Source organism: Spermophilus citellus (genome assembly GCF_964194105.1).
Source record: "Spermophilus citellus genome assembly, chromosome: X".
In the NCBI taxonomy this organism is placed as follows: domain Eukaryota; kingdom Metazoa; phylum Chordata; class Mammalia; order Rodentia; family Sciuridae; genus Spermophilus; species Spermophilus citellus.
Window position 1 is genome coordinate 11,631,351 of NC_138190.1, and position 25,401 is coordinate 11,656,751.

Below are 25,401 nucleotides of genomic sequence, written 5' to 3' on the forward strand. Positions count from 1 at the left end.
TGAGTGCATGCCAATAAAACTTTATCTCCAAGCTGGGCGCAGTAGCTCATGCTTGTAATCCCAGCAGCTGGGGAGGCTGAGATAGGAGGATCGAGAGTTGAAAGCCGCCTCAGCAACTTCAAGGCAGTAAGCAACTCAGAGAGACCCTGTCTCTAAATAAAATACAAAATAGGGCTGGGGATGTGGCTCAGTGGTCCAGTGCCCCCGAGTTCAATCCCCCATATGAAAAAAAAAAAAAAAAAGCCAGCCTCAGCAACTTAGTGAGACCCTATCTCAAAATAAAATATAAAGGGCTGGGGATGTGGCTCAAGCTGTAGCGCGCTCGCCTGGCATGCGTGCATCCCGGGTTCGATCCTCAGCACCACATACAAACAAAGATGTTGTGTCCGCCGAAAACTAAAAAAAAAAAAAAATATTAAAAAAAATAAAATATAAAAAGGGTTGGGGATGTGGCTCTGTGGTTAAGCACCCCTGGGTTGGATCCATGATTTAAAAAAAAAACTTTATTTACAAAAATAGGCAGCTAAATTGAGAACTATTATTTGCAGATCCCTAATCTAGATTATTGGTTATAACCAGATTATGTGCTACAAGGCCACACCGCTCTTTAAACTAAAATAACAGTAGTGGGGCTGGGGATACAGCTCAGTTGGTAGAGTGCTTGCCTCACATGCACAAGGCCCTGGATTCAATCCCCAGCACCACCAAAAATAGTAATAATAATAACAACTGCAGTGATAGCCCATCTTTATCAGGGTCACAGAAACATCCCAGGATCCCACCTTCAATCTAAAGGATCCAGGAACCACACAAATGGCAAGACCATTGCACTTGCCCAGCTGTCAATGTGGCCAATCAAATGAGGGCCTGAAGAAGAATAAATGGTCAATTTAAACATAAGGAAATAAGCCTTTCCTGGTTCCCAGATACAAAATGCTCATTGTCATAAGGAACCATTGGAGAACTACAAAGGACTTGGATGATGTAACAGATTAAGGGCTGGGAGTGTAGCTTAGAGACAGAGCACGTGCTTAGCATGTGGAAGGTCCTGGGTTCAATCCCCAGCACCAAAAAAAAAAAAAAAAAAAGATATGGAGGTCCTACTCCAAGTGATTTTAGGGATAAACTTACCCACTGTGGTTAACTCACCAGATCTGGAGACAAACCCAATCCCCTCAGCGCACGGACACTGTTCTGTGTGGGTTTAGTTTTTTGTTCTCCAGTAGCACTGGGCTAAAAAGAAATGAGTCTGTCAATACACCAGACAAGTAGCCTTTTGGACAATTAATGGCTCCCCAGTTTCAAATATAGGACACATAAAATATCATAGAAATATTGAGCAAAGTTGCTGTCCATATACTTATCTGGAAAGCCTACCTGTGGGACAAGGCTGACATGGATATTATAGAAATTCTCTCTTTTTGCCTTAAACTGGAATTGTCTGAATGCTTCCACAAATGGCATTCCCTCAATGTCTCCAATGGTGCCTCCCAGCTGGGAATGGAAAACAAAAATAAGACACAAATGATCTAACATTTTCCATTAGTCCAGAAGCTAACAGAATAATTCTTAATAATCTAAGCACAATGCTGGGTGTGGTGGTGCGTGCCTAACCCAGCGGCCCAGAAGGCTGAGGCAGGAGAATCACAAGTTCAAGGCCAGCCTCAGCAACTTAGTGAGGCCCTGTCTCAAAATAAAATAAAATATAACGAGGAGGGCTGGGGATGTTGCTCAGTGGTTAAGTGCCCCTGGGTTCAATCCCTGGTACCCCCCCCCAAAAAAAAGAAAGAGCAATAGGACCACAGAGGGGGCAAGGTAAGCTACTTTCTACCAGTGGTTCCAATCAGAAGAAAAATTCAAATCCAGTGACAATATGAGAAAGGTGAGAATCACCTGGTTCTGTCTGAATTTAAATAATGAGCATTCCCTCTCTTTCTCCCACATTCTATACACACTCACATACACATGCCTACACGACTCCTTACAGTGTTGCCTATAAAAATGGAATCATCTTATTAAAACATGCTGGCTTTCTGAAACAAATAGTACCAAAAGCCCTATGAATGTTCCTTACAGTGTAATCCTTTGATAAATGTCAACTTAATTTACAAAGTGGTTCCAATAAAGTTACTTAAAGCATTTCACTTAGACCAAGATAAAATTCACATTAACTCACTCATCCTCTTTATATTAAATACTTAAAGACTATCACATGGATTTGAAAATGTATTCTCTAGTATTTGAGCCTCTACTACATGCTCAACACTATAAGCAAGGTGTTGGAAAGAATTTGCGACATGTTCCTAAGGAGCTCAGAATTTAACAAGAAAAGCAAGACAGGGCTCAAGAGTAAAACTTGCTGGGTGCAGTGGCACACGCCTGTAATCCCAGCAACTCAGGAGGCTGAGGCAGGAGGATGGCAAGTTCAAGGCCTCTCTTAGCACCCTTCTCAAAATTTAGAAGACTGTGGATGTAGCTCAGTGGTAGGGCACCTCTGGATTCAATCCCCAGTATCACAAAAGAGAAAAAATTATCATAATAAACTTGAGTACTCAGTGGAATGATGCAGATGTTGGAGGAGGAGGGATCATAGTGAGCCCAGTTCCAGATTTCACCATCGTCTCTGGCTTCAGCTACCTGGATGGATCTGAAATCTTGTAACCCTACCCTCTCCCCGCAGCACTGAGTTTTGGAGCCATCGTGTCCTTGAGACCTTAGGTGGCTCAACAATTACTCCAGCTTAATGCTTCCCAAAGTAAACTCTTGTCCCCCATCACCCCTCCCCCAAAGCCTGTATTCCTTGGTGCTTCTACATCACAGCAAAGAGCATCTCCCTCTACTGACTGAATGGTCTTCTCTTCACCCAACCTAGTCTAGTGAGTCACAGCTCAAAATCTCCCGAGTATCTCTCTACTGCTGCCACCCTAGATGCACCCAGCTAGTATCGTCTTTTGCCAGGATAAATGCAATAATCTAAACCAGGGGATGGTAAACTATGGCCCAGTGCCTGCTTTTATAAATAAAGCCTGAGTGGCACACAGCTATGCCCATTCTTTTTGTTTTTGCAGTGCTAGAGATCAAGAGATCCTGATAAATGATAGGCAAATGCTTTGTCAGTCAAGTACACCCCCATCCCTGCCCATTCCCTTACATATTGTCTAAGGCTGTTTCACACTTAATGACAGAATTGAGAGGTTGTCACACAGATTCTCTGACCCGCAAAGCTGTAAATATTTAGTATCATGTCCTTCACAGAAAAAGGTTGCAGACCTCCAATCTAAATGGTCTTCCAACTTCCACCCTGTCCCATCCTACAATGAAAGCATTTGTCTCACACCAGCAGAGTAACTACTTTTTTAAAAATATTCTTTAGTTGTCAATGGACCTTTATTCCATTTATTTTTATGTGGTGCTGAGAATTGAACCCAGATGCTAGGCAAGCTCTCTTCTACTGAGCCAAACCCCAGCCCCCAGAGTAAACTTAAAAATTTAAAATATGGAGCTAGGAGTATAGCTCCACCATTAGAGTATATGCAAGGTCCTCGGTTCCATTCCCAGCACAGAAAAAAAAAAAAAAAAGATTCAAAATGTCTCTCCTAAGCTTATTAGTACCTCAGCTTGCTGCTTCACTAAAAAATAAAATCTCAACTCCTTTATGGGCCAGCCAAAGGCCCTTCATGATCTGGCCCAAGTCTCTAATCTTACCTGTCCCCATAGCCCTACTGTCTGCTCCAAAATGAGCCACACTCTTTCTGCCCTTAAGGTCCCCCAGTGTCCCTCTTCATCTACAGCATGCTCTTTTTTTCTCTTCAGCCAGAAAAGAGATTGTCCCTCAGTAAGGCTGACCCTGAGCACCCTCCAAGAGCAACCTGCATCCCCACAAGGCCACATGCCTAGCACCCAGCATGCTGCACTGAGAGGTTAGATTAGTGATTGAGATGCAAAGAAAGGTCTCAAAATGTAACATAAATCCTAAGTAAGTGTTCTAGTGAACTGTTACCAAAACTACAACAGAATCAAACTAAGAAGTCTAAGACCACCCTGATGTGGAAGAGATTATTCCTTACTAACTTTAATTCAAATAACAAAACATAATTGAAATTCAAAATTCCCGAGTATGGAAAGAATAGGAATATATGGTCAGGTGCAATGGCACACACCTGTAATCCCAGCAACTCAGGAGGCTAAGACAGGAGGACCACAAGTTCAAAGCCAGCTTCAGCAATTTATCAAGGCGTTAAAGCAACTTAGCAACACCCTATCTCAAAATTAAAGAAAATAAAAATGGCTGGGGATTGGGCTGGGGTTGTGGCTCAGTGGTAGAGCACTTCCCTAGCACCTGTGAGGCACTGGGTCCAATCCTCAGCACCACATAATAAATAAATAAATAGCGTTGTGTCCACCTACAACTAAAACAATATTTTAAAATTTAAAAAAAGGTTGGGCTGGGGATGTGGCTCAAGCAGTAACTTGCTCCCTGGCATGTGAGGGGCGCTGGGTTCGATCCTCAGCACCACATACGAAAAAAATAAAGATGTTGTGTCCACCAAAAACTAAAAAATAAATATTTAAAAATTCTCTCTCTCTCTCAAAAAAAAAGGGAGGTGAAGATGTAGCTCAATGGTAAAGAACCCCTGGATTAGATCCCCAGTACCAAAAAAAAGGGGGGGGGGATAGGAATACATGATATGACCTTTCTGTAAGAGAATCACACAATTATGAAACTCCAAGTAGCAAAAACATATCACATGCAGGCAAGAATTTGGTGGGGATGGAGAGTGTAAGAGCTCACTCACTACAACACACCAGATTTTAATAAAAACGAGATTTTTTGAGAAGAGGTCTGCACTTGAACTGAAACCATGTATGGATGTCTTAGGTTTTTTTTTGTTTTTTTCTTCTTTCTTTCTGAAGTGCTGGAGGAGGCACCCGGGACCTCACACATGCTAGGCAAGAATTCTACCACTAAGCTACACACTCCCATCCCTTTTCTGATTGTTAGTGGGAGTACTCTGGGAGAGAATGCGAAGAGGCCAAAACTTTAAAACTTCAAACATTATCCACGCCTGCCCTCAAGTGGCCATTGCTGGTACAGCATTCTCTCCATCTACTGGGCAGTTCCCTTTCCTATGCCTCTGGGTCAAGGTTACCACTGTTCAGAAATCTTCAGTTCCTCTTCTGCAGGGTTTCACTTTCCACAGTTTATTACCTCTAGTCAGCCACAGCTCAAAAATATTAAATGAAAAACTCCAGAAATAAACAGTTCATAAGTTTAAATTTTTATTATAATATGTTATAATTTTCTATTTATTATTAGTTATCACTCAACCTTTTACTGCACCTAATTTATACATTAAAACTTTATTACAGGGCTGATGCTGTGGCTCAGTGGTAGAGCAATTGCGTAGCATGTGTGAGGCACTCAATTCAATTCTCAGCACTGCATATAAATAAATGAATAAAATAAAGGCTCATCAACATCTAAAAAAAATTTTTTTAACTTTAAGTATGTATGTGTAGGAAAATACATAGTACAAAAAAAAAAAAGAAAAGAAAATACATAGTACATACAGAGTTGATACTATCTGAGGTTTTACACATCCAAGCTAAGAATCTGCCACACATAAAGGGAGACTACTAGATTAAAAATTGTTTTTTTATTTTTTATTTGGTACTGGGGATTGAACCTAGGGGTGCTTCACCACTAAGCACAACCCCAGCCCTTTTTTTATTTTTTCATTTTGAGGCAGGAACTCGCTAAGTTGCTTAGGATTTTATTAAATTGCTGAGGTTGGCCTCAAACTTGTGGTCCTCCCGTCTCAGCCTACCAAGTTGCTGGGATTACAGGCATGCATCACCACACCCTGCTTTTAGATTAAAAACCAAAGCAGCAGCAAATTTATGGATGTGTAAGGTTGGTCGTCTCTTCATTGAAGAGGTCACATCCAACCTTGCATCCCTGGCAGCTGTCACCAGGCTAGTACATATTATGTGCTAAATGAATGGTTGCTAAACTGAAAAAGTAAATTCAAGGGCAGAATAAGAAAAAAATAAATAATAAAGAACCTAGAAATGACCAAAAAAAAGGGGGGGAAATAATTTGCCAGGTACAGGCCTAAAAATGCTTGCTGCTTGTTGAGATGGAAACTTCAGTTTAATTTGAGATGTCCCTGAGGATTCTTTTGGGGTAGGTGCAGGGATGGGGTTTGTCTATATTGCCTAGGCTGGTGGCCAACTACTGAGCTCAGACAACCCTCTGGCCTTAGCCTCCAGAGCAGCTGGGATTACAGGCACTTGCCACCACACCCAGCTTTGTCAGTAAGAATTCTTTCTTTTTATTTTTTTATTTTTTTTTTTTATTTTTTTTTTTTTTTGGTACTAGAGATTAAGCCCCAGGTCCCCACTGAGCCACATCCCCAGCCCTTTTCAGTTTTTATTTTGAGACAGGGTCTCACTAAGTTATTGAGGGCCTCACTAAATTGCTGAGGCTGGCCTTGAGCTTGCAATCCTCCTGCCTAAGCCTCCCAAAACACTGGGATTACAGGCCTGCACCACTGCATTCGGCTGTCACTGAGAATTCTTAATTCTATTATGCAAGTGAAAATGTCAACAATTAAAAGTCTAAATCTACAGTATACTTCTTTGTAAAAAGATGACAAAAAGAGTGAGGTACACTGGCCCCAGAATGAAACATAAAAGTTTAGTTCAAAGAAGATTCTCAAAAACAATAGCCAGGGGTTTGGGCTATTGTTTGTTCATGCTATTGTTTGTTATTCATTGATAGCATGCTTGCTTAACATTCACAAGGCTCTGGGTTTATCCCCAGTACTGCAAAATAAATAATATAAAATTAGAAAGGAAGAATTTTATCTTTCCTCAGGGAAAATTAGGAAGAAAGAAATACCCAATGAGAGAAAATTTTGTGTAACACTTTACATTATGCATTCATATTATATTGATCAGTCATATTATTACAATAGTATAATATATAGATAATATATGACATAGTACATTCATTTATCCTGTTTATCAGCTGTACTACTAACAGCGGCTCTTCTACATAGCATATTATCAATCTGCAAAGGCTTATAATAATGATAATAACAGCTAATATATTCATAGATATATTTTGTTTCTGAGATGGTATCTCACAATGTTGCTGAGGCTCACCTTGAACTCACAAGCCTGCCTCAGATCTTCCAGGTAGCTGAGATTATAAGCATGTGCCCAGCTGGCTAGCATATTTTGTGTCTGTGTGTTTGTGTGTGTGTGCATGTGTTACTAGGGATTGAAACCAGGGGTGTTCTACCACTGAGCTACATCCCCAGTCCTTTTTTTATTTTTCATTTTGAGACAGGGTCTTGCAAAGTTGTCCAGGCTGGCCTCAAGCTTGTAATCCTCCTGCCTCAGCCTCCTGAATAGCTAGGATTATAGGTATGTGCCATTGCACCTGGTCTGGTTAATGAGTGTTTACTGAGCACTTCCTAAATGCCAGATAAGGCCAAGTGCTTTATACTATTGCATTTAATCTTCTCAACAATCCTTTCATTATCACCTTGCTATTACAGTATTACATAGTATCATATTATTATCAATGAGTACTTTTGAGTAATAAGAAGTAATGTGCTAAAAATTATATAGGCATCCTAATACTAGCTAATAATTTTGAGCACTTCCTATATCTGACACCATTCTAAACACTAGGTATAGAGACTTAATTATAAAAATAATAATAATAATAATTATTATTATTATTATGCCTATTTAGGAAATGAGTGAACTGAGGCATAGAGAAGTTAATCGAACTTGTCCAAGACCATACAGCTGGCAAAAGACCCACCTGGGCTAACCCAAGCAGTCCAGCACCAGACTCTCAACCACTAGAATGTATCACCTGGGGCTGGTGTGGTGGTGCACACATGTAAACCCAGTGACTCAGGAGGCTGAAGCAAGAAGATCACAAGTTTGAGGCCAGCCTCAGCAAATCAGCAAGACTCTAAGCAACTTAGTGAGACTCTGTCTCAAAATAAAAACTAAAAAGGGCTGGGATGTGGCTCAGTGATAAAGTACCCCTGGGTTCAATCCCCAGCACCAAAAAAAGTCACTTGGGGGGTGGGGGGGGGTCACAGCAGAAATTTGAACCTGAGAAGTCTGACTCTAGGAACAATACTATCCAACATTCTATTCCCATGCCTGATAATTAGATTAACTGACATTTAGATGAGATGGACATAAATGTAATTCTCACTCTGCACATGAAGAGGAGGGGAAGAAGGTGAAAGCTATGCCAAGTGCCCAATTCAGACACTACTTTCTTTCTTCTACCTCCCTTTCTTTATCAGTTGATACTTACTTCTCACCTCTACCATCTAGCTTGCCCAATTCAGTCGACTTCCGAAGCACTTTACAAATATTTTTTCAAATACTATGTACTAGGATTATTTTTTCAAATAATATGTACTAGGATACATTCTGTTGTGCATGGAATAGGCTGTTTTCAAGCTCAAGGACAGAGACTGTGCCCATTCCAGGCCCTGGCCCTAACACTGACTTGATCAGTTAAAGATCTGTCTCTACAAGCAGATCACTGCACACCCACCCCAGGAATGCATGCCATTTTTCATCTAATGACAATCTTGTGCACTGACTTGTAACCACAAGGGCAGGGACCCTCTATGTTGTTCCTCCCTACCTCCTGGCCTAGTGTTCAGCACCCAGGAAGCCATCTGTACACATATGTAGAGTGAACAAAGATCAGATGCTTAAAGACCCAGCAGGGTATAAGTTTATAAAGAAAAGTTTTATGCTTACCTCAATAACGCATATTTGGGGCTCTTCCTTATTACCGTCCACAGGCACCTTGGCTTGGTTCATAACCCATTCTTGGATAGCATCAGTAATGTGGGGGACAACTGCAAAAAAAAGTAATAACAGCTTATTTCACACTCAAGAGAAAGGGAAGTACTTTAGACCTCTCAGGTGATCTGAAAGTCACCTGTCAAATAAGACAAGCTGCAGGTCTCATGCTTCCTTTACTGAAATGAGCAGGTACTGATATAATTTAGGTTGAGTCACCTAAATGTTAGGCCTTTTCTTTTGAAACTGACCAGTCACAGAGAACAAGACACAGAAAGTACAAGTGGCATCTGTGATGAAACTAGAAAACACCTATAATACCTACTAAGAACCATGCAACGAGGGATGCCAAGCAAGCTGAACGCTAGACTCCACTGGGAAGGACACCCAGCTGGGACACCAGGGGAGGCCACCAAGGTCCACTTCAAGAGCATGAGGGAAGCCTACCCACCGACCAGGGACCCCTGCAGGGGTGAAGAGGCCCATGACTGTTAATGTCAGAGGAAGAGGTTAAAGGGTGCATGTTCACCTACACTTGAAACCCAGGGGTCCCATAGGAGGTGAACAGGCCTAAAGTTGCTGGTCTCAGCTTTGAAGAAAAAAAAAGGTGACATGTCCACAGGTTCACAGAGACTCAACCTCCTAACTTGATGCAGGAAGTAGAAACGATGGAATCTGGGAGGCTGAAATGAAGGAACAAGGAGTTCCAACTAGCCCTTAGGCTACTTTGAATGAGAAAGTTGCCTGATTGGTGAACCATCCACTGCGCATGTGCGCAGTGGGCCTCCACCTGGGGGCTAAGGTGTCAGAGCTCACAGGGCCCAAATCAGGAGCCTTGCTCTCTCCCATCTTTGGGATGTGGCAAGTGTGAGGCAGCAACTCCACCTCCAATGGATCTTCCCAAGACTGTCACTTGGGGGAAAAAAAAAAAACCACCTCAGAAGCACAATTTAGCTGAGGTCTAAGCACACTGCCCAGTTTCACAGCTGATCTTCAGATCTCCAACTATCTACTGCTCAACTGACTCCAACTTGAAAATGATTTAAAGGGGATGGGAATTTTCACCTCCATAGGAAAATAAGGATACAAAACTCCAGAGGGGAGCTGGGGCTGTAGCTCAGTGATAGAGCGCTTGCCTAGCACGTGTGAGGCACTGGGTTCAATTCTCTGCACTGCATATAAATAAGTAAATAAAGATTAAAAAAAAAAACACTCTAGAGGGTACCAAAAGGGTTCCTTCTAAGACAAAATAGAATCATCCCACCCAGGAAAAGGGTTAGTGAAAAAAAAATGTCAGGAATCTGCAGATGGTGCTGCCTGACACTCCAGTTCAATCCTTCTATCCCTCCCCAGTGCTACTCCTCTTCAAACGGGCATGATCACCATCCATGCAAATTATAAGAAAAATGAAGAAGAATATATTAAATACAGATACATTAAATAAAAGACAAAAATAAGCTTTCCAATTAAAAAATAATTAAATGGTTCTCTGTAGATTTTCTGAACCAAAGCTGAAAGAGAGGGAAGAAGGGATGGGCTAAGGGGAACAATGACATAATTTTTGAAAAAAAGAAAAAAGAGGAGGAGGAGGAGAAAAGAAACACTGATGAAAATAAAATCAGTAACATGGGGGGAGGGGTAAACTACATTTTTATGGAAAAGGAAAAAAAAATAGACTTCAAAAGGATTTGAATTTATGGAGCTTGGGGCCCAAGACATTTTTGCTCTATTTTTGAGCAGCCTGCTTGCTGGTTCTTGACACACAGGGTTCCATATTGCGTATGGCATACCTTGAACTGTTTTCCCCAAGTAATCACCACGCCTCTCTTTATTGATCACATGCTGATATATCTTCCCGGTGGTGATGTTGTTGTCTTTATAAAGGTTAATATCCAAGAATCTTTCATAATTTCCAAGATCTAAATCAACTTCTCCACCATCATTTAAGACAAATACTTCGCCTAGGATAAAAGGCAATGTAGAAATTGATTACTTTTCCAAGATGGACACATTTTTATTAAAAAGCCGGTAAAAACTGTATTTATTAGCCGTATTCTACTACCATATCCTTATTTTAATGGGGAAATTTAAAATTTCGATTATATCTATGAAAATGCATTAGAAAAATTCTGGTATTCTATCATAGTATCTTTTTAGTCACACTGAAATTCTGTCTTCGAGATTTAGCTTTTCCAAACTCCTCAGGTACCACTTGAAAAGAGAATTTTAAGACAGCAATTTTGAAAACAAATAGCAATTTACTTCAAGGCAACCATATCCTGGTCTCTGGAATTGGTATAAGGATATTCTCAATTGTCATCTGGTTAAAGCCACTATTAGATGGTAGACAACAAAGTCACAAAGGTCCATGGCTAGCCCATGGGAAAACTTTGTGAAATTAGGAAAAAGACCAGTGTGTGTACAATAAGCCACCTGCACAACAGCATTGTGACAAAGAATCTAGATATGGACTTTGTCACACTGCCTTTACTACTGGGTAGTCTCTGGATCTCCACTGTCACTTGAGGGTACTAATTGGGAGTTAGATGTTCTAAAGCCATCTTGTAAGAACTGAACCTCTCCCTAATCAAGAAACTCTCCTTTACTCCTACTGCTAGATGCTCACAACAAAAAATGAAGGCTGCCTAGTTTAGGAACCTAATCAAAAACTTCATTTACATCTTCTTCATAAAATACATAAGTGGGAAGATGAACTTAAGGATCAAAGAACACAACATGAAATTTAAATATTTTTATATTTTCCAAATTCCAGTTCAAGTTCAAATTCTACTCTCTCATATTCACCAGGAATCACCAATTGATGGAAAAGTATTCCCCCTTTGATCTGTGTTCTTAACGTCCAACACATTCTTTGGGGGATTGGGGTGGGAGTGCACAACCTCTGAAATTTCTTCAATTACTTCACATTAAATCCAGGTTGGCAAAACTCCATGTATATGTCAAAGTCTCAAATGTCTAAATTACCAAATGTTAAAAAATATGCACATATTATATTCTTAGAAAAGAAAGATGAACTATAAAAACAGTTTTTTAGATATGTCATAATAAAAATTCCAGTAGATTTTATCTTGACAAAGACACTGAAGTTAATTTGGAAGAAAAATAGGTGAGATTACCAAAACCAAAAAAAAAAAATGAATATACCCTGTAAAGAATCCTAGTGAGGATGGACAAAGTGGCACACACCTGAAATCCCAGCAGCTCAGGAAGCTGAGGCAGGAGGATGGAAAATTCAAGGCCAACTTGGGCATTTAGCAAAATCCTGTCTCAAAATTAAAACTAAGCACCAGGCATGGTGGTTCACTCCTATAATCCTAGCAACTTGGGAGGTTGAGGCAAGAGGATCCCAAATTCAAAGCCAGCCTTCAGCAACTTAGCAAGACGCTTTTTCTTATTTATTTATTTACTTACTTATTTACTTTTTACATTAATCTACTCACACAGTCATGGCAGCAAGACCCTTTTTCTAAATAAAAATTAAAAAGGGTCGTTGGGCTGGGGTTGTAGCTCAGTGGTAGATCACTTGCCTAGCATGTGTGAGGCACTCTGTTCAATCCTCAGCATCACAAAAAAACAAATAAAATAATGTTTGAAGCATGATATTCCCTTAAATATGCCCCCCCCTTGGGGAATTGTTGCTCAGTGATTAGGCACCCCTGGGTTCCATCCCCAGTATCCAAAAAAAGAAAGAAAAAACAAGTAACCTCCAAGTCTCCCAACTTAGAAAACATTTATTTCTCCCTCATGAGGGGCTGTGGGTTAGCTGAGAGTCTATTCTTTATGTCTCCTCTTTCCAGGACCCCTGATGAATAAGAAATCCGTACACAGAGCAAGCTGTTCTCATGGCAGATGGCAGAAGCACAAGAGAAACTGAACCAAATCGTGCATCTGCATTTAACATTTCTCCTTCGACAAGGCATGTCACATTTGCTAATGTCTCAAAGGGCAAAATAAATCACGTTGCCAAAGAGAATGACCAATCTCTTCCATTAGCCTAGGACTAAAGGAATTTCAGTTTTAAAGCTGGAAGGTTCCAAACAAAACAGGAGAAGTTAGCCACCCCAAGTGGCCAAAGTCTAACGTCTAGAGGTGGGAAACGTACTCCACAGAAAGATGTTGGGTGATCTATTCAAACAAAAATACAATCTCTAGACTTGAGTAAGTCATTCACAAGATCAAAATCAAAGAAATCTAAATTAAAACAACAAAATATTTTTTGTTTGTTTTACTGTCAGGTTAATAAAGTTTAAAAATAATATTCAGCAAGGAGATAAAGAAATTGACATTGTTTCACGTATGGTACAAATTCACAGTCCTCATCAGAAAATCCTTGGGAACAAGATGGATGTTGGAATTTGAACTTTTTGGGATTATAGAATGTAATATAGAACATGTCCTATATATTAGGAAATACTCTATAGTTGCCGAGTGTGGTGGCACATGCCTGAAATCCCAACAACTCGGGAGGCTGAGACAGGAGAATTGCAAGTTCAAAGCCAGCCTCAGCAACTTAGCAAGGTCTTCAGCAATTTAGTGAGACCCCGTCTCAAAATAAAAAAAGTAAAAAGGGCCAGAGATTTGGCTTAGTGGTCAAGGGCCCCTGGATTCAATCCCTAGTACCAAAAAGAAAAATACCCAATGGGCTATGGGTGTAGCTCAGTGGTACAGTGCTTGCCTCCATGCTCAAGGCCCTGAGTTCCATCCCAGGCACTGCCAAAAAAGAAAGAAGAAAGAAAGAAAGAAATAATAATACCCCCATAATCAAATACATTACAAATGAAATAAAGTGAAATAAAATCTATAAGGCTGGTAATATAGCTCAGTTGTTAGAGTGCTTGCCTCGATTGCAACAAGGCCCTGGGTTTGAACCCCAACACCACAAAAAAAAAAAAAAAAAAAAAAAAAAAAAGAAAAAAAAATCTATAGCCACAAACATATAAAGAGTTTTCAGAAATTTTGACTGCCAGGCATGGTGGTGCACACCTATAATCCCAGCCGCTCTAGAGGCTGAGGCAGGAGAATCACAAGTTCAAAGCCAGCCTCAGCAACTTAGCAAAGCACTAAGAAACTCAGCAAGACCCTGCCTCTAAATAAAACACAAAAAAGGGCTGGGGATATGGCTGAGTGGTTGAATGCTCTGGGTTTAATCCCTGGTACAAAAAAAAAAAAAACCCACTACAAATAGCCATAAATTTACAAAGTATTTTAAATTTTCAGAACTTTTCAGACTTCAGAGTTGAAGACAAGGGATAGTGAACCTAAAAACCTTTAGCAATATACATTCTGTGGGCTGGGGCTGTAACTCAGTGATGGAGACTTGCCTAGCATGCACGAGGCCCTGGGTTCCATCCCCTGCACTGGAAAAAAAGAACAAAATATGCATTATGTATTAAAAGACTGAAAAACATCCTTACTTTTCAAATCAGAACTTTATGCACCTAGAAATGCATGCTTAAAAAATTAAATCTTATAGATTTCTATCATGGTGTTGTTCACAATGTCAATGAATTAAAAATCATTTACTGTTATTATATAGGTTCTGTGCAGTGTAGAATATATAAATATGTCCATAGTATATTAAATTTTAAAAATTAGATTAAAAAGTATTGCGGCTGGGCACAGTGGCCCACACCTTTAATCCCAGCTACTAGAAAGGCCAAGGTAGGAAGAACACAAGCTCAAAGTTAGTCTAAGCAATTTAGCAAGACCCTGTCTCAAAATAAAAGAAAAAGGGCTGGGGATGTAGCCCAGTGGTAGAACACTGCCTAGCATGCATGAGGCCTGGATTCAATCCCCAGTACCACAAGAAAAAGAAAAAAAAAAAGACACAAAAAGATATTATAACTGTAAAATTCAACTAAATTCAAAGTTTAAATGAAAGTTCAAAACCACAAAAAATTAGCTGGGCGTGGTGCTGCACTTGTAGCCCCAGCTATTTAGGAAGCTGAGGCAGGAAGATTGCTTCAACCCAGGAGTTCAAGGCCAACCTAGACAACATAACAAGACCCTGTCCCCGCCCCCACCCCACCCCCAAAAAAAGCAAAACTAATGCACAGTGTCAGAAGACATGAGAGCAGTTTTCTTAGGAGTTTGGGATTGAGAACAAAGGACACAAACAGGATTTCTGTTCCTTGATCAGAGGCTGGTTATATAATAGGTTCATTTAGTGAATATTCATCAAATCAGGACTTATGATTATGCATTTTTCTGCTTGTATGTAAAAAAAAAACATTTTTTAAAAAATGTTTTCTTGGGCTTTCGGTTTGGCGGCAGCCATCAGGTAAGCCAAGATGGGCGCGTACAAGTATAACCAGGAGCTATGGAGGAAGAAGCAGTCGGATGTGATGCGCTTTCTTCTGCAGGTCCGCTGCTGGCAATACCGCCAGCTCTCGGCGCTCCACAGGGCTCCCCGCCGGATAAAGCGCACAGACTGGGATACAAGGCCAAGCAAGGTTATGTCATATACAGGATTCGTGTGTGCCGTGGTGGCCGCAAACGCCCAGTTCCTAAGGGTGCCACCTATGGCAAGCCTGTCCATCATGGTGTTAACCAGCTAAAGTTTGCACGAAGCCTTCAGTCTGTTGCTGAGGAGCGAGCTGGACGCCACTGTGGGGCTCTGAGAGTCCTGAATTCTTATTGGGTTGGTGAAGATTCCACATATAAATTCTTTGAGGTTATCCTCATTGATCCATTCCATAAAGCTATCAGAAGAAATCCTGACACTCAGTGGATCACTAAACCAGTCCACAAGCACAGGGAGATGCGCGGCCTAACATCTGCAGGCCGGAAGAGTCCTGGCCTTGGAAAGGGCCACAAGTTCCACCACACTATTGGTGGTTCTCGCCGTGCAGCTTGGAGAAGGCGCAATACTCTCCAGCTCCACCGTTATCGCTAATATAAGTATGATGTTTGTAAAGTTCATACCTAATAAACAATTTAGGACAGTCATGTCTGCTTAAAGGTGTTATTTGTTAAAACTAGTCTGCAGATTATTTCATGAATGCTTTGTCAAATTATGGAAGTTAAAGTGCAATAATGTTTGAAGACAATAAGTGATTGTTTCTAATAAGATAAACTTTCTGTCTTGCTTTATCTTATTAGGGAGTTATATGTCTGTTTAAAATATGCTATGTGGTATAGTAGGTGTCAAATTCTTTAAAAAGAGGGGTGCTGGAACTAGCCCTATAGATTTGTTTTGGTGCATGTGACAAGACCTACAACTTCATTGGGATGATGTAATGCTCCACTAGTGGTTGGGCTTTTTGGAGTGTGGCAGTTCAAACTTTAGATTTTGATTAAGATGGGAGGAGGATATCCTAATCCTATAACATGGTTATGTGCATTCAATTTTAAAGCCCACATTTTAAAATTTAACTCAGTGTTTCATTTGTGTAATTGCTGCTTCTGAGAGGGGAAAAGCTTCCCAAATGCAGTCAAACTTTCAGAGGAATAAATCTGTTAGAAAATTAAAAGAATCTTAGAAATTAAAAAAAAATCTAGGCTAAACAAAATTGCAAAAGTCTTCACCACGTCCTATAAGTTCACATAAAGAGTAAAATCTGGTTTAATAATGTGGCTTGGTGGATCCAGCATTTTGAACTTGTTGCAACAGTTTTCTGTGACATTTACATCAGTGTATTTTTGAAACAGGTTCGAGTATTCATTGTTTAACTTAAGATTTGTAGGCTAGGGTGGGTAGCTGGTGAATCGGTGGCTTTTGCTAAGTATTTGCAAGATTAGAAAAAAGTCCTGATCAAGACTTTTAAAGTACATAATGCCAGTTTGAAACCATATTGAATCCTCAAGCCACATGTGCAAATGTATGTCTGGCTATTTAAAAGCACTTATTTGCTCAGTCAAGTCACCAGGAACTCAGACAAGGGTACTTAAAAAGTTGTTACCTGCGTAACTTTATGTTGTGTGTCTATTTTTCTCATTCCTGGTGAAGCAATCCCCCAGATCTTTGAGTTGGTCCATCAATTAAGAATATTACCACATTGTTTCATTTCTGTTAATCTTTTCCTGTAGATTAGGCTGCTCTTTCCTAGGGTGAAGTTGAATGTGGAGGAATTTCCCCTTAGTCTTCAAATTCTGGGTTTGCTGACATTATAGGTGTTTCAATTTTAAAATCTAATTGATGCCCTTCTTGAACTGATTTTTCTTAAGCAATTTCAAGTCAATTGATTTCCAGGAAATAATCTGAAGCCGGCTCATAAAGCCTTGAGAATCAAATTCCTTTTTACCCAACAAAACAAAAAAGCCCAAACATTTTCATTGTGTGTAGAAGTTGTTCAACTAAAGGAATAAATGACTATTAAACAAGTGAAAAAAAATGTTTTCTTGGGCTGGGGATATAGCCCAGTTGGTAGAGTGCCTGCGTAACATTCACAAGGCCCTGGGTTCAGTCCCCAGCACCACCCAAAAAAAAAAAAAGTTTTCTCTCATATGCAGAAACTAGAGCAAAATAAGGGGTAAAAAGCGGGGAACCCCATGAAGAAAGAAGGGAGATCAGTGGAATAAAGGAATAAAGGAGATCAGTAGAATAAAGACAGGTGTGGTGGCACACACCTGTAATCCCAGCAGCTTAAGAGGCTGAGGCAGGAGGACTGCGAGTTCAAAGCCAGCAGAAAGCAAGGTGCTAAGCAATTCATTGAGACCCTGTCCCCTGTCTAAATAAAATACAAAATAGGGGGGCTGGGGATATAGCTCAGTTGGTAGAACGCTTGCCTCGCATGCACAAGGCCCTGGGTTCAATCCCTAGCACCACCCCCAAAAAAAAAAAAAATACAAAATAGGGCTGGGGCTCAGTGGTCAAGTGCCCCTGAGTTCAATCACAGTGCCAAAATAAATAAGTAAATAGATAAATATAAGGAAGACCAGTAGAGCAGAGGAAGAGAAGGAGGGGAGGGAGAGATAATGGGGACCGAAATGGAACAAATTATATTCCATGCATGTATGATTATGTCAAAATGAACTCAAGTATTATGTATAACTATAATGCACTAATGAAAACATGAAAAAAACTATGTAAAGGTTCATACCTTTTTTGGTAATTAATATATACATCAAAATGTCAACATTAATAATAGTTACCCCAGGCAGTGGGAAGTATTAACAGAAATATATAACCTTTACAATAAAATAAAACAAAACATAATCCATAGCAGAAGACACAATGTTCTAAAAGGGTTGGCTAACTTGGAATGTTATCAGTAATCTGAAATACTATCAATGACCATAAGCACATCGACACATTCCTAAGGCCTGACCCAGCAAGCCTACTTCTGGAACTCTGTCCTAAAGAAACAGATCAAAATACAAGAAAGAAATGCAGTTTAGTGCAGTGCTTTATAAAGAAGGAAATGATCCTTTCATACCATGTTCGTAAGGTGAAAAAGTCCCTGCATCAATGTTAATATAGGGGTCGATTTTGATGGCAGTAACTCGGAGTCCACATGATTTGAGAATCGTCCCAATGCTGCTGGCAATGATTCCTTTACCAATGCCGGAGATGACCCCACCAGTAACCAGGATATACTTCATTGGTGAAGAGTGGCTGGTTGCCAGCACCCAGGTATAATCTGACAAGCAATAAAATTAATAGTCAAGGAAGAGAAACATTTTCTCAAAATATCAAAGTGCATTAAACTAGAATTTCAAAAGCACATAGCATTGCATTTTTCTACTTGAACTAAATACCCAAAACTTTTGTGTAATCTAGTGGGCTTTTAATTGTTGTCACTATACAGAAAGCTGAAGGCTGGGGATATAGCTCAGTTGGTAGAGTGCTTGCCTTGCATGCACAAAGCCCTGGGTTCAATTCCCAGTATCACCTAAAAATTTAAAAAAAAAAAAAAATAAGTCAGAAAGCAAAGTGGCTGGCTCTGTACCTTGGCCAAATGTATCACAAGAAATCAAATTTATTTGGGAATCAGAGGCATAGTAAAATATTTACAAGTTCAGACTCTAAAGTCAGACAGATCTATACAAGCTACACATAGGCAAGTATTTGTCCTTTCCATGTCTGCTTCTTTAAAAAAAATTTAGTTGTATATGGACACAATATCTTTTTATTTTTATGTGGTGCTGAGGATCGAACTCCGTGCCTCACACATGCCAGGCAAGTGCTCTACCACAGAGCCACAACCCAAGCCCCCATGTCTGCTTCTTCATCTGTGAAATGGAATAAAGATACCAAATGCTTGGAATATTATTTGATGCTAAAAAGAAATGAGTTATCGGGCTGGGGCTGTAGCTCAGTGGTAGAGCATCTGCCTTGCATGTGTGAGGCAATGGGTTCGATCCTCAGCACCACATAAAGATATTGTATCTACCTACAACTAAAATAAATAGAATAATTCTTCTCTCTCTTGCAAACTTATCCTGGTTTAAAAAAAAAAAGAAAGAAAGAAAAAGAAATGAGCTATCAAGCCCGGAAGACATGGAAGAATTTTAAATGCATGTTACAAAGTGAAAGAAGCCAATCAATACTGTACGACTTCAACTATATGACATTTTGGAACAGGCAGAACTACAGCAACAGTAAAAAAGATCAGTGGTTGCCAGGGAGTAGGAGGGAGATAGGGATGAATAGGCAGAACATGAGGGATTTTAAAGGCAGTGACAATACTCTCTGTATGATATGATAATGGTGAATACATGGCATTACACATTTGTCATGACAAAGATTCTTTGCTTGGCCAAACTTCTGAATATTCTGTACACTTCCATGTAAAGCCAGTTTTAGCAAAGAACCCTGATAAGTTCATTTAGCAAGAACACTGCACCCTCAATGTTTGATCATCATTGATATCTGATCAGAATCCTCATTCTGTGCCATCTCCCATGTGATGTGTGATCCTAGTCTGTCTCTCTTACTGCTGTTACCTTCTTTTTCCAATCCACTGGCCACTATGCCCCAATACCCTGCTCCTCAGGTATTAATCCCCCCTTTTCCATGCTATATTTGGAGTTGAGCCCAATCTCTCCCCCCTGATTCCAGACCCCATTACAGTGGTCCCTATACCTATTGCAATGGCCCCGAAAAAACTCTTCTTATAGTGCTTTAACAAGTGTCATTGAACGATTTTTTTTTTTTTTTTTAACAATTAAGGTACCATGGCTCAGATAGGATCAGCTTCATCATTGGTTCCCTGAGCCTCTCACCCAGGACCCAAAGTAAGTGCCTTTGCAGGCTTTGTCTTCACTCTTTTTAAAAAAAAAAAAATATTTTTTTAGTTTTCAGTGGACACAACATCTTTATTTTTTATGTGGTGCTGATGATCGAACCCAGTGCCCCGTTCATGCCAGGCAAGCGCGCTACCGCTTGAGCCACATCCCCAACCCTGTCTTCACTCTTGATTGACTAATCTGGGATTCATTCATCCGTGAGTCAGAACCATTGACTTACTGTTACTGGCTGCTTTCACACTAGGGTGGCACAGTTGAATCTTGTGCCAACAGAGACATTCCGTCCCACAAAGCCTGAAATATTTATTACCTGTCTTTTACAGAAAACATTTTCTGATGCCTGATGTTATGGGGAGGGCATAGAGTAAAAGCTTAAGATTTGAGGCCGGGAGTGTAGCTCAGTAGTAGAGCCCATGCCTAGCATGCAAGAGGCCCTAGGATCCATCCTCAGTGCCAATAAAAAAAGAAAAACAAAGTTGGCTATTAAGTATTTTTTGTTTTATTTTTTTTACATTTATTTCATTTATTTATATGTGGTGCTGAGGATGGAACCCAGGGCCTCGCACATACCAGGCAAGCCCTTTACCACTGAGCCACAACCCCAGCCCCAGCTATTAACTATTAACATCTTTTTTGCTTTTTGATTGTTGTTGGTGTTGTTTTCTAGTGCTGGAGATGGAACCCAGGGCCTCTTGCTTGCTAGGCAAGTGCTGTACCACTGACCTACACCCCCCGTTTATGATTATTTATTATTATATCATATTATTATGAATATATCCATTTTAACTAAGAGTGCTGAACATAATCTTTTTCATTACTCAGTTTTACTACTGAAGAATATCCAAGCCAGGTGTGGTGGCACAAGCCTATAATGCCAAAGACTTGGGAGGCTCAGGCAGGAGGATCCCAAATTCAAGGTCAGCCTGGGCAATTTAGCAAGACCCTGTGTCAAAAAAAAAATGTTTCTTAAAAAACTGGGGGTTGTGGCTCAGTGGTAGAGTGCTTGCCTCATACATGGGAGGTACTGGGTTTGATCCTCAGCACCACATAAAAACAAATAAATTAAAGGTATTGTCTCCACCTACAACTAAAAAAAGTTTTTAAAACTGGGGGTGCTGGGGTTGTGGCTCAGTGGTAGAATGCTTGCCTTGCATGTGTAAGGCCCTTGATCCTCAGCACCACATAAAAATAAATAAATAAAAATAAAAATATTGTGTCCATCTACAACTAAAAAAAATTAAAAAAAAAAAAACACCTGGGGGTAGCCGGGCGTGATGGGACATGCCTGTAATCCCAGTGGCTCCAGAGGCTGAGGCATGAGGATCACAAATTCAAAGCCAGCATCAGCAACTAAGGCACTAAGCAATTCAGTGAGACCCCGTCTCTAAATAAAATATAAAATGAAACTGAGAATATGGTTCAGTGGTTGAGTGGCCCCGAGTTCAATCCCCAGAGCAAAAAAAAAAAAAAAAAAAAAAAAAAAAAAAAAAAAAAAACACCGAGGCTATAGCTCAGTGGTAAAATATCCCTGGATTCAATCCCCAGTACCCCCCCCAAAAAAAAATCCAAAAAGGAAAATTAAAAGAAAATATGTTAGGCTGGGGTTGTGGCTCAGTGGTAGAGCACTTGCCTAGCACATGTGAGGCACTGGGTTCAATCCTCAGCACCATACACAAAACAAAGAATTGTGTCCATCTACAACTAAAAATATTTTTTTAAAAAAGAAAATATGTCCCAAGGAATTTTTCTTTTTCTGCTGTTGTCTGATGCAAATGTTTAAAAAGTCCAATATCTTGATTTTCTTTAAGTACCATCATTTTCCTTTGAGTGTATGCAGAGGCCATCTGCTCTTGTAATTTTACCAGTACAACAAAGTAGTTCCTTAATGATATTATTTGTGTAGTCGTGGCAGGCAAATGGGCAATTCCTTGAGACTGCTAATATGAAATTACAACTGCCAAAAAAGAGAAACTAACAAAAGTTAATAACTATACATTTCATTTTTTGTTATAATTCACACATTTTTAAAGTACTTGGAAATTAAGCACAAATGCATTAATTTCAGTTACCCATCCATTATTTGTATCTCTTCCTCAAAGAAATGCCCATTCTGATTTTGTACCTTCCTCTGCTTATTTTTCAAAATAAACTATCTTAATAGCTACCGCACTTAAGACTAATCTCACTTCAGAGCTACGAGTTTCATTTGAAATAGCTATTGGTCCGCTGAATTAAGATATACTTGTTCCATCCCAAATGTCCTCCCTAAATCCCTGGGTCTGCCTTACTCTACCATGGTATGGTCACATTCAGAATCACTACACTTCTTCCTATTAATCTGATCTATATATTTATAGCCTAAATGATTCTCAATCCAAACCCAGAATTCTCTTGTAGATCCCAAATGTAATTGATATTCATCTTTCCACTTTTATTGCTCCATATCTTCCTTATCCCACTATTGATCTATAGTCAGACAAACTAGATTCACTTACATCTATGATCCTAAATAAATTCTTTAACTTTTCAAAACTTTATATTCCTCAATTCATGCAATATACAGGGCTAAAGATAGTAGCTACCTTAGAAAGCTGTGCAAGAATTTACAAACAGGGTGCCTAAGGGCAAAATGGCGTCCAGTTGTTATTCTTCACATCCACCTATTTACTGATTCCATCAGTGAGCTCACAAGTGTTTATTGAACACTTATTTCATGCTTGATGTGTTCCCAGGTCCTAGGGATGAGGGATGAACAAAAAGTCAAGGTTCTGCCCTCTTGGAGTTTACTTTTCTTGTGAGATTAAGCAGCAAGTAAACTGTCAAATGACTGACTTCCTGTTTGTTAAAGTCAGCAAAAATCAAAGTGTGCCATGAAAGTAATGGTCAAGAAAACTGGAAGACAATCATGTGAAGTCACAAGATGCCTGAGAATTTTTCATATAAGAAAATGCTTATTTTACTTGGAAAAAAAAGAAGCAGGTATAAAATTGAATAAAAATATTATCTCAAATATGCTTTTTAAAATTAAGATAAGTCAGGCATGGTGGCACATGCCTGTAAGTCCCACCCCTTAGGAGGATTGCAAGTTCCAGGCTAGATTGGGAAATTTAGTTAGACCCTGTCTCAAAATAAAATAAAAAGGGCTAGGGATGTAGTTCAGGTACAGCACACCATGGGTTCAATCCTCAGTACCTCAAAAAGGAAAAAACAACAGGGGGAGGGGGAAGGGAGGAGACAGAAAATAAATAAATAAGGGGCTGGGGATGTGGCTCAAGCTGTAGCGCGCTCGCCTGGCATACGTGAGGCCCGGGGTTCCATCCTCAGCACCACATACAAACAAAGATGTTGTGTCTGCCGGAAACTAAATAAATAAAGTATTAAAAAAAAGAAAAAAACATTTAAAAAATAAAATAAATAAAAGCACTGGGGATATAACTCAGTGGTAGAGCGACCCTAGATTCAATTCCCAGTACCAAATTATTTATTTATTTATATATATATATATATAAAAAATTAAGATCAAAGTCTTAATTGTCAAGTTTTTGTTTGTTTGTTTTGGTGGTGCCGGGGGTTGAACCCAGGGCCTTGTGCACGCAAAGCAAGTACTCTACCAACTGAGCTATATCCCCACCCCTCAGGATCTTAATTTGATAAAAAAAAAAAAACACCATATTCCTGTGTAATTCTACATCATGTACAACCAGACAAACAAGAAGTTATACTCCATTTATGTATGATGGGTCAAAATGCATTCTGTCATGTTTAACTAATTAAAACAAATTAAAAATATATTAAAAATACACCATGTTAAATTTTAATGTATTTAGGTGATTGGGTTTTAGACAATTATTAGTTTTCAGTATTTTCAAAAACACAAGATTCCCTTTTAAAGTACAATAGATACTTAAGAGTCCTTTTTGAAAAATATAACTTAATTCTAAAAGGTGGGCCTAATTCTACCTCATCTCAACAAACAAGTTTGAAAGAAGTTTTAAAACTGCAAGGTAGGCTGTTTTAAATCACTTCCTCCAATAAGGATGATTTCTAGTATGAAGATCCAAGTTTTTCATTTACTCAAATGTGGTGAACAGAACCAAATGTTTATAAAATAGGAAATAGAACAGTGTTAGCAGAGCTGCCTAATAAAAATACTACACAGTAAGCCAGGTTAGTAATTTAAAATTTTCTAGTAGCCACGTTTAAAAAATAAAGAGAGGGCTAGGGTTGTAGGTCAGTGGTAGAGCACTTGCCTGGCATGTGTGAGGCACTGGGTTCAATCCTTAGCATGACATAAAAATAAATAAATAAAATACAGATATTGTGTCCATCTACAACTAAAAAAATATTTTTTAAAAATAAAGAGAAATGAGGTTAATTTTAATAACGTATCTTATCAAACAATGTATTCACAATTACAATCAATAAAAGAATTTAGGCGTAAGATTGTTCCTTTTTTGTTTTGTTTGGCAGCAGTGGGGATCCAACCCAATGGTGCTTTATTACTGAGCTACAATTGTGACCCTTTCTTTATTTTTTGAGACGGGGTCACATTAAGTTGCCAGGTCTGGCCTGGAACTTGCAATCCTCCTGACTCAGCCTCCCCAGTCACTGGGCTTACAAGCCAGCACCACTGTGCCCCTCATGTTACCACCTTTTACTAATCAGGTGCTTTTACTTAAGCATATCTCAATTCAGATTTGCCAACTTTCAGGTGTTCAGTGGCCACATGTGGCCAGTGGCTTCTACATTAGATCAGAAAAGCAAAGAGCAACTAAAAGCACCCAGAGGCACCAAGATACACCTTCTCAATAACCGCCATTTACAAACCAATGTAAGTCAAACACAACAGAGTACTTTCTGAAAGAGCCCATTTTATGAAGTTCAAAATTTACAGGAAAAACTAAGCCAAGAACAGCAATCAAAACAGTGTGGGGGTGGGAAGGTGGAGTTACTGGAAAGGGGCACAAGGGAACTTTCTGGGGTGATATAAATGGTTTTAAGTCTACGATGGGTGGTAGTTACATGGATGTATAATTTGTCAGTCCCATCGATCTGCAGACTTAAAACGTGGCATTTTATTATATATGCATTGATTTTTTTTGTTGTTTAATTTTTCCCAAAAAAGCTATTTTGTGGCAATAGCATAGTTCTGCACTCGGTGCAGTAACCAGCTAATACACCAGGAAAGCGAGGGTCGTTGTCTAACCGGGGCAGTAGGGCCAGGAGGGAACAGAAAGACCTTGTTCCTTAAGCTATCACCAGCCTCGCTCGATTCCCGCGCCGGGCTTCACTTCCGCCAACGCCATCTCGGGGCTCTGGGGGGCCAGGAGAAAT

At 39.6% G+C, this 25,401-nt stretch overlaps 1 protein-coding gene and 1 pseudogene across 7 annotated transcripts in view; one reads left to right on the forward strand and one right to left on the reverse strand.

The window, feature by feature from the left end:
* CTPS2 (CTP synthase 2) overlaps nt 1-25,401 on the reverse strand; it is a 104,093-nt gene that overhangs the window by 77,743 nt on the left and 949 nt on the right. For 3 of the 6 annotated variants that reach the window (XM_081277062.1, XM_081277060.1, XM_081277063.1), the window contains exons 2-7: nt 18,255-18,458; nt 14,199-14,234; nt 10,647-10,817; nt 8,812-8,912; nt 1,378-1,494; nt 1,150-1,233 (exon numbers count right to left, since the gene is read on the reverse strand). In XM_081277062.1, the coding sequence (XP_081133188.1) occupies nt 1,150-1,233; nt 1,378-1,494; nt 8,812-8,912; nt 10,647-10,817; nt 14,199-14,234; nt 18,255-18,420 (675 nt within the window). In that variant the 5' untranslated portion in view covers nt 18,421-18,458. Of the gene's footprint in view, nt 1-1,149; nt 1,234-1,377; nt 1,495-8,811; nt 8,913-10,646; nt 10,818-14,198; nt 14,235-18,254; nt 18,459-22,649; nt 22,803-25,401 lie in introns of all 6 variants that reach the window. The other 3 variants (XM_081277064.1, XM_081277065.1, XM_081277061.1) reach the window with 2 other exon arrangements.
* Nucleotides 15,136-15,825, forward strand: LOC308639083 (large ribosomal subunit protein eL15-like; annotated as a pseudogene). Its single transcript has one exon. The product of its transcript is annotated as a large ribosomal subunit protein eL15-like (transcript).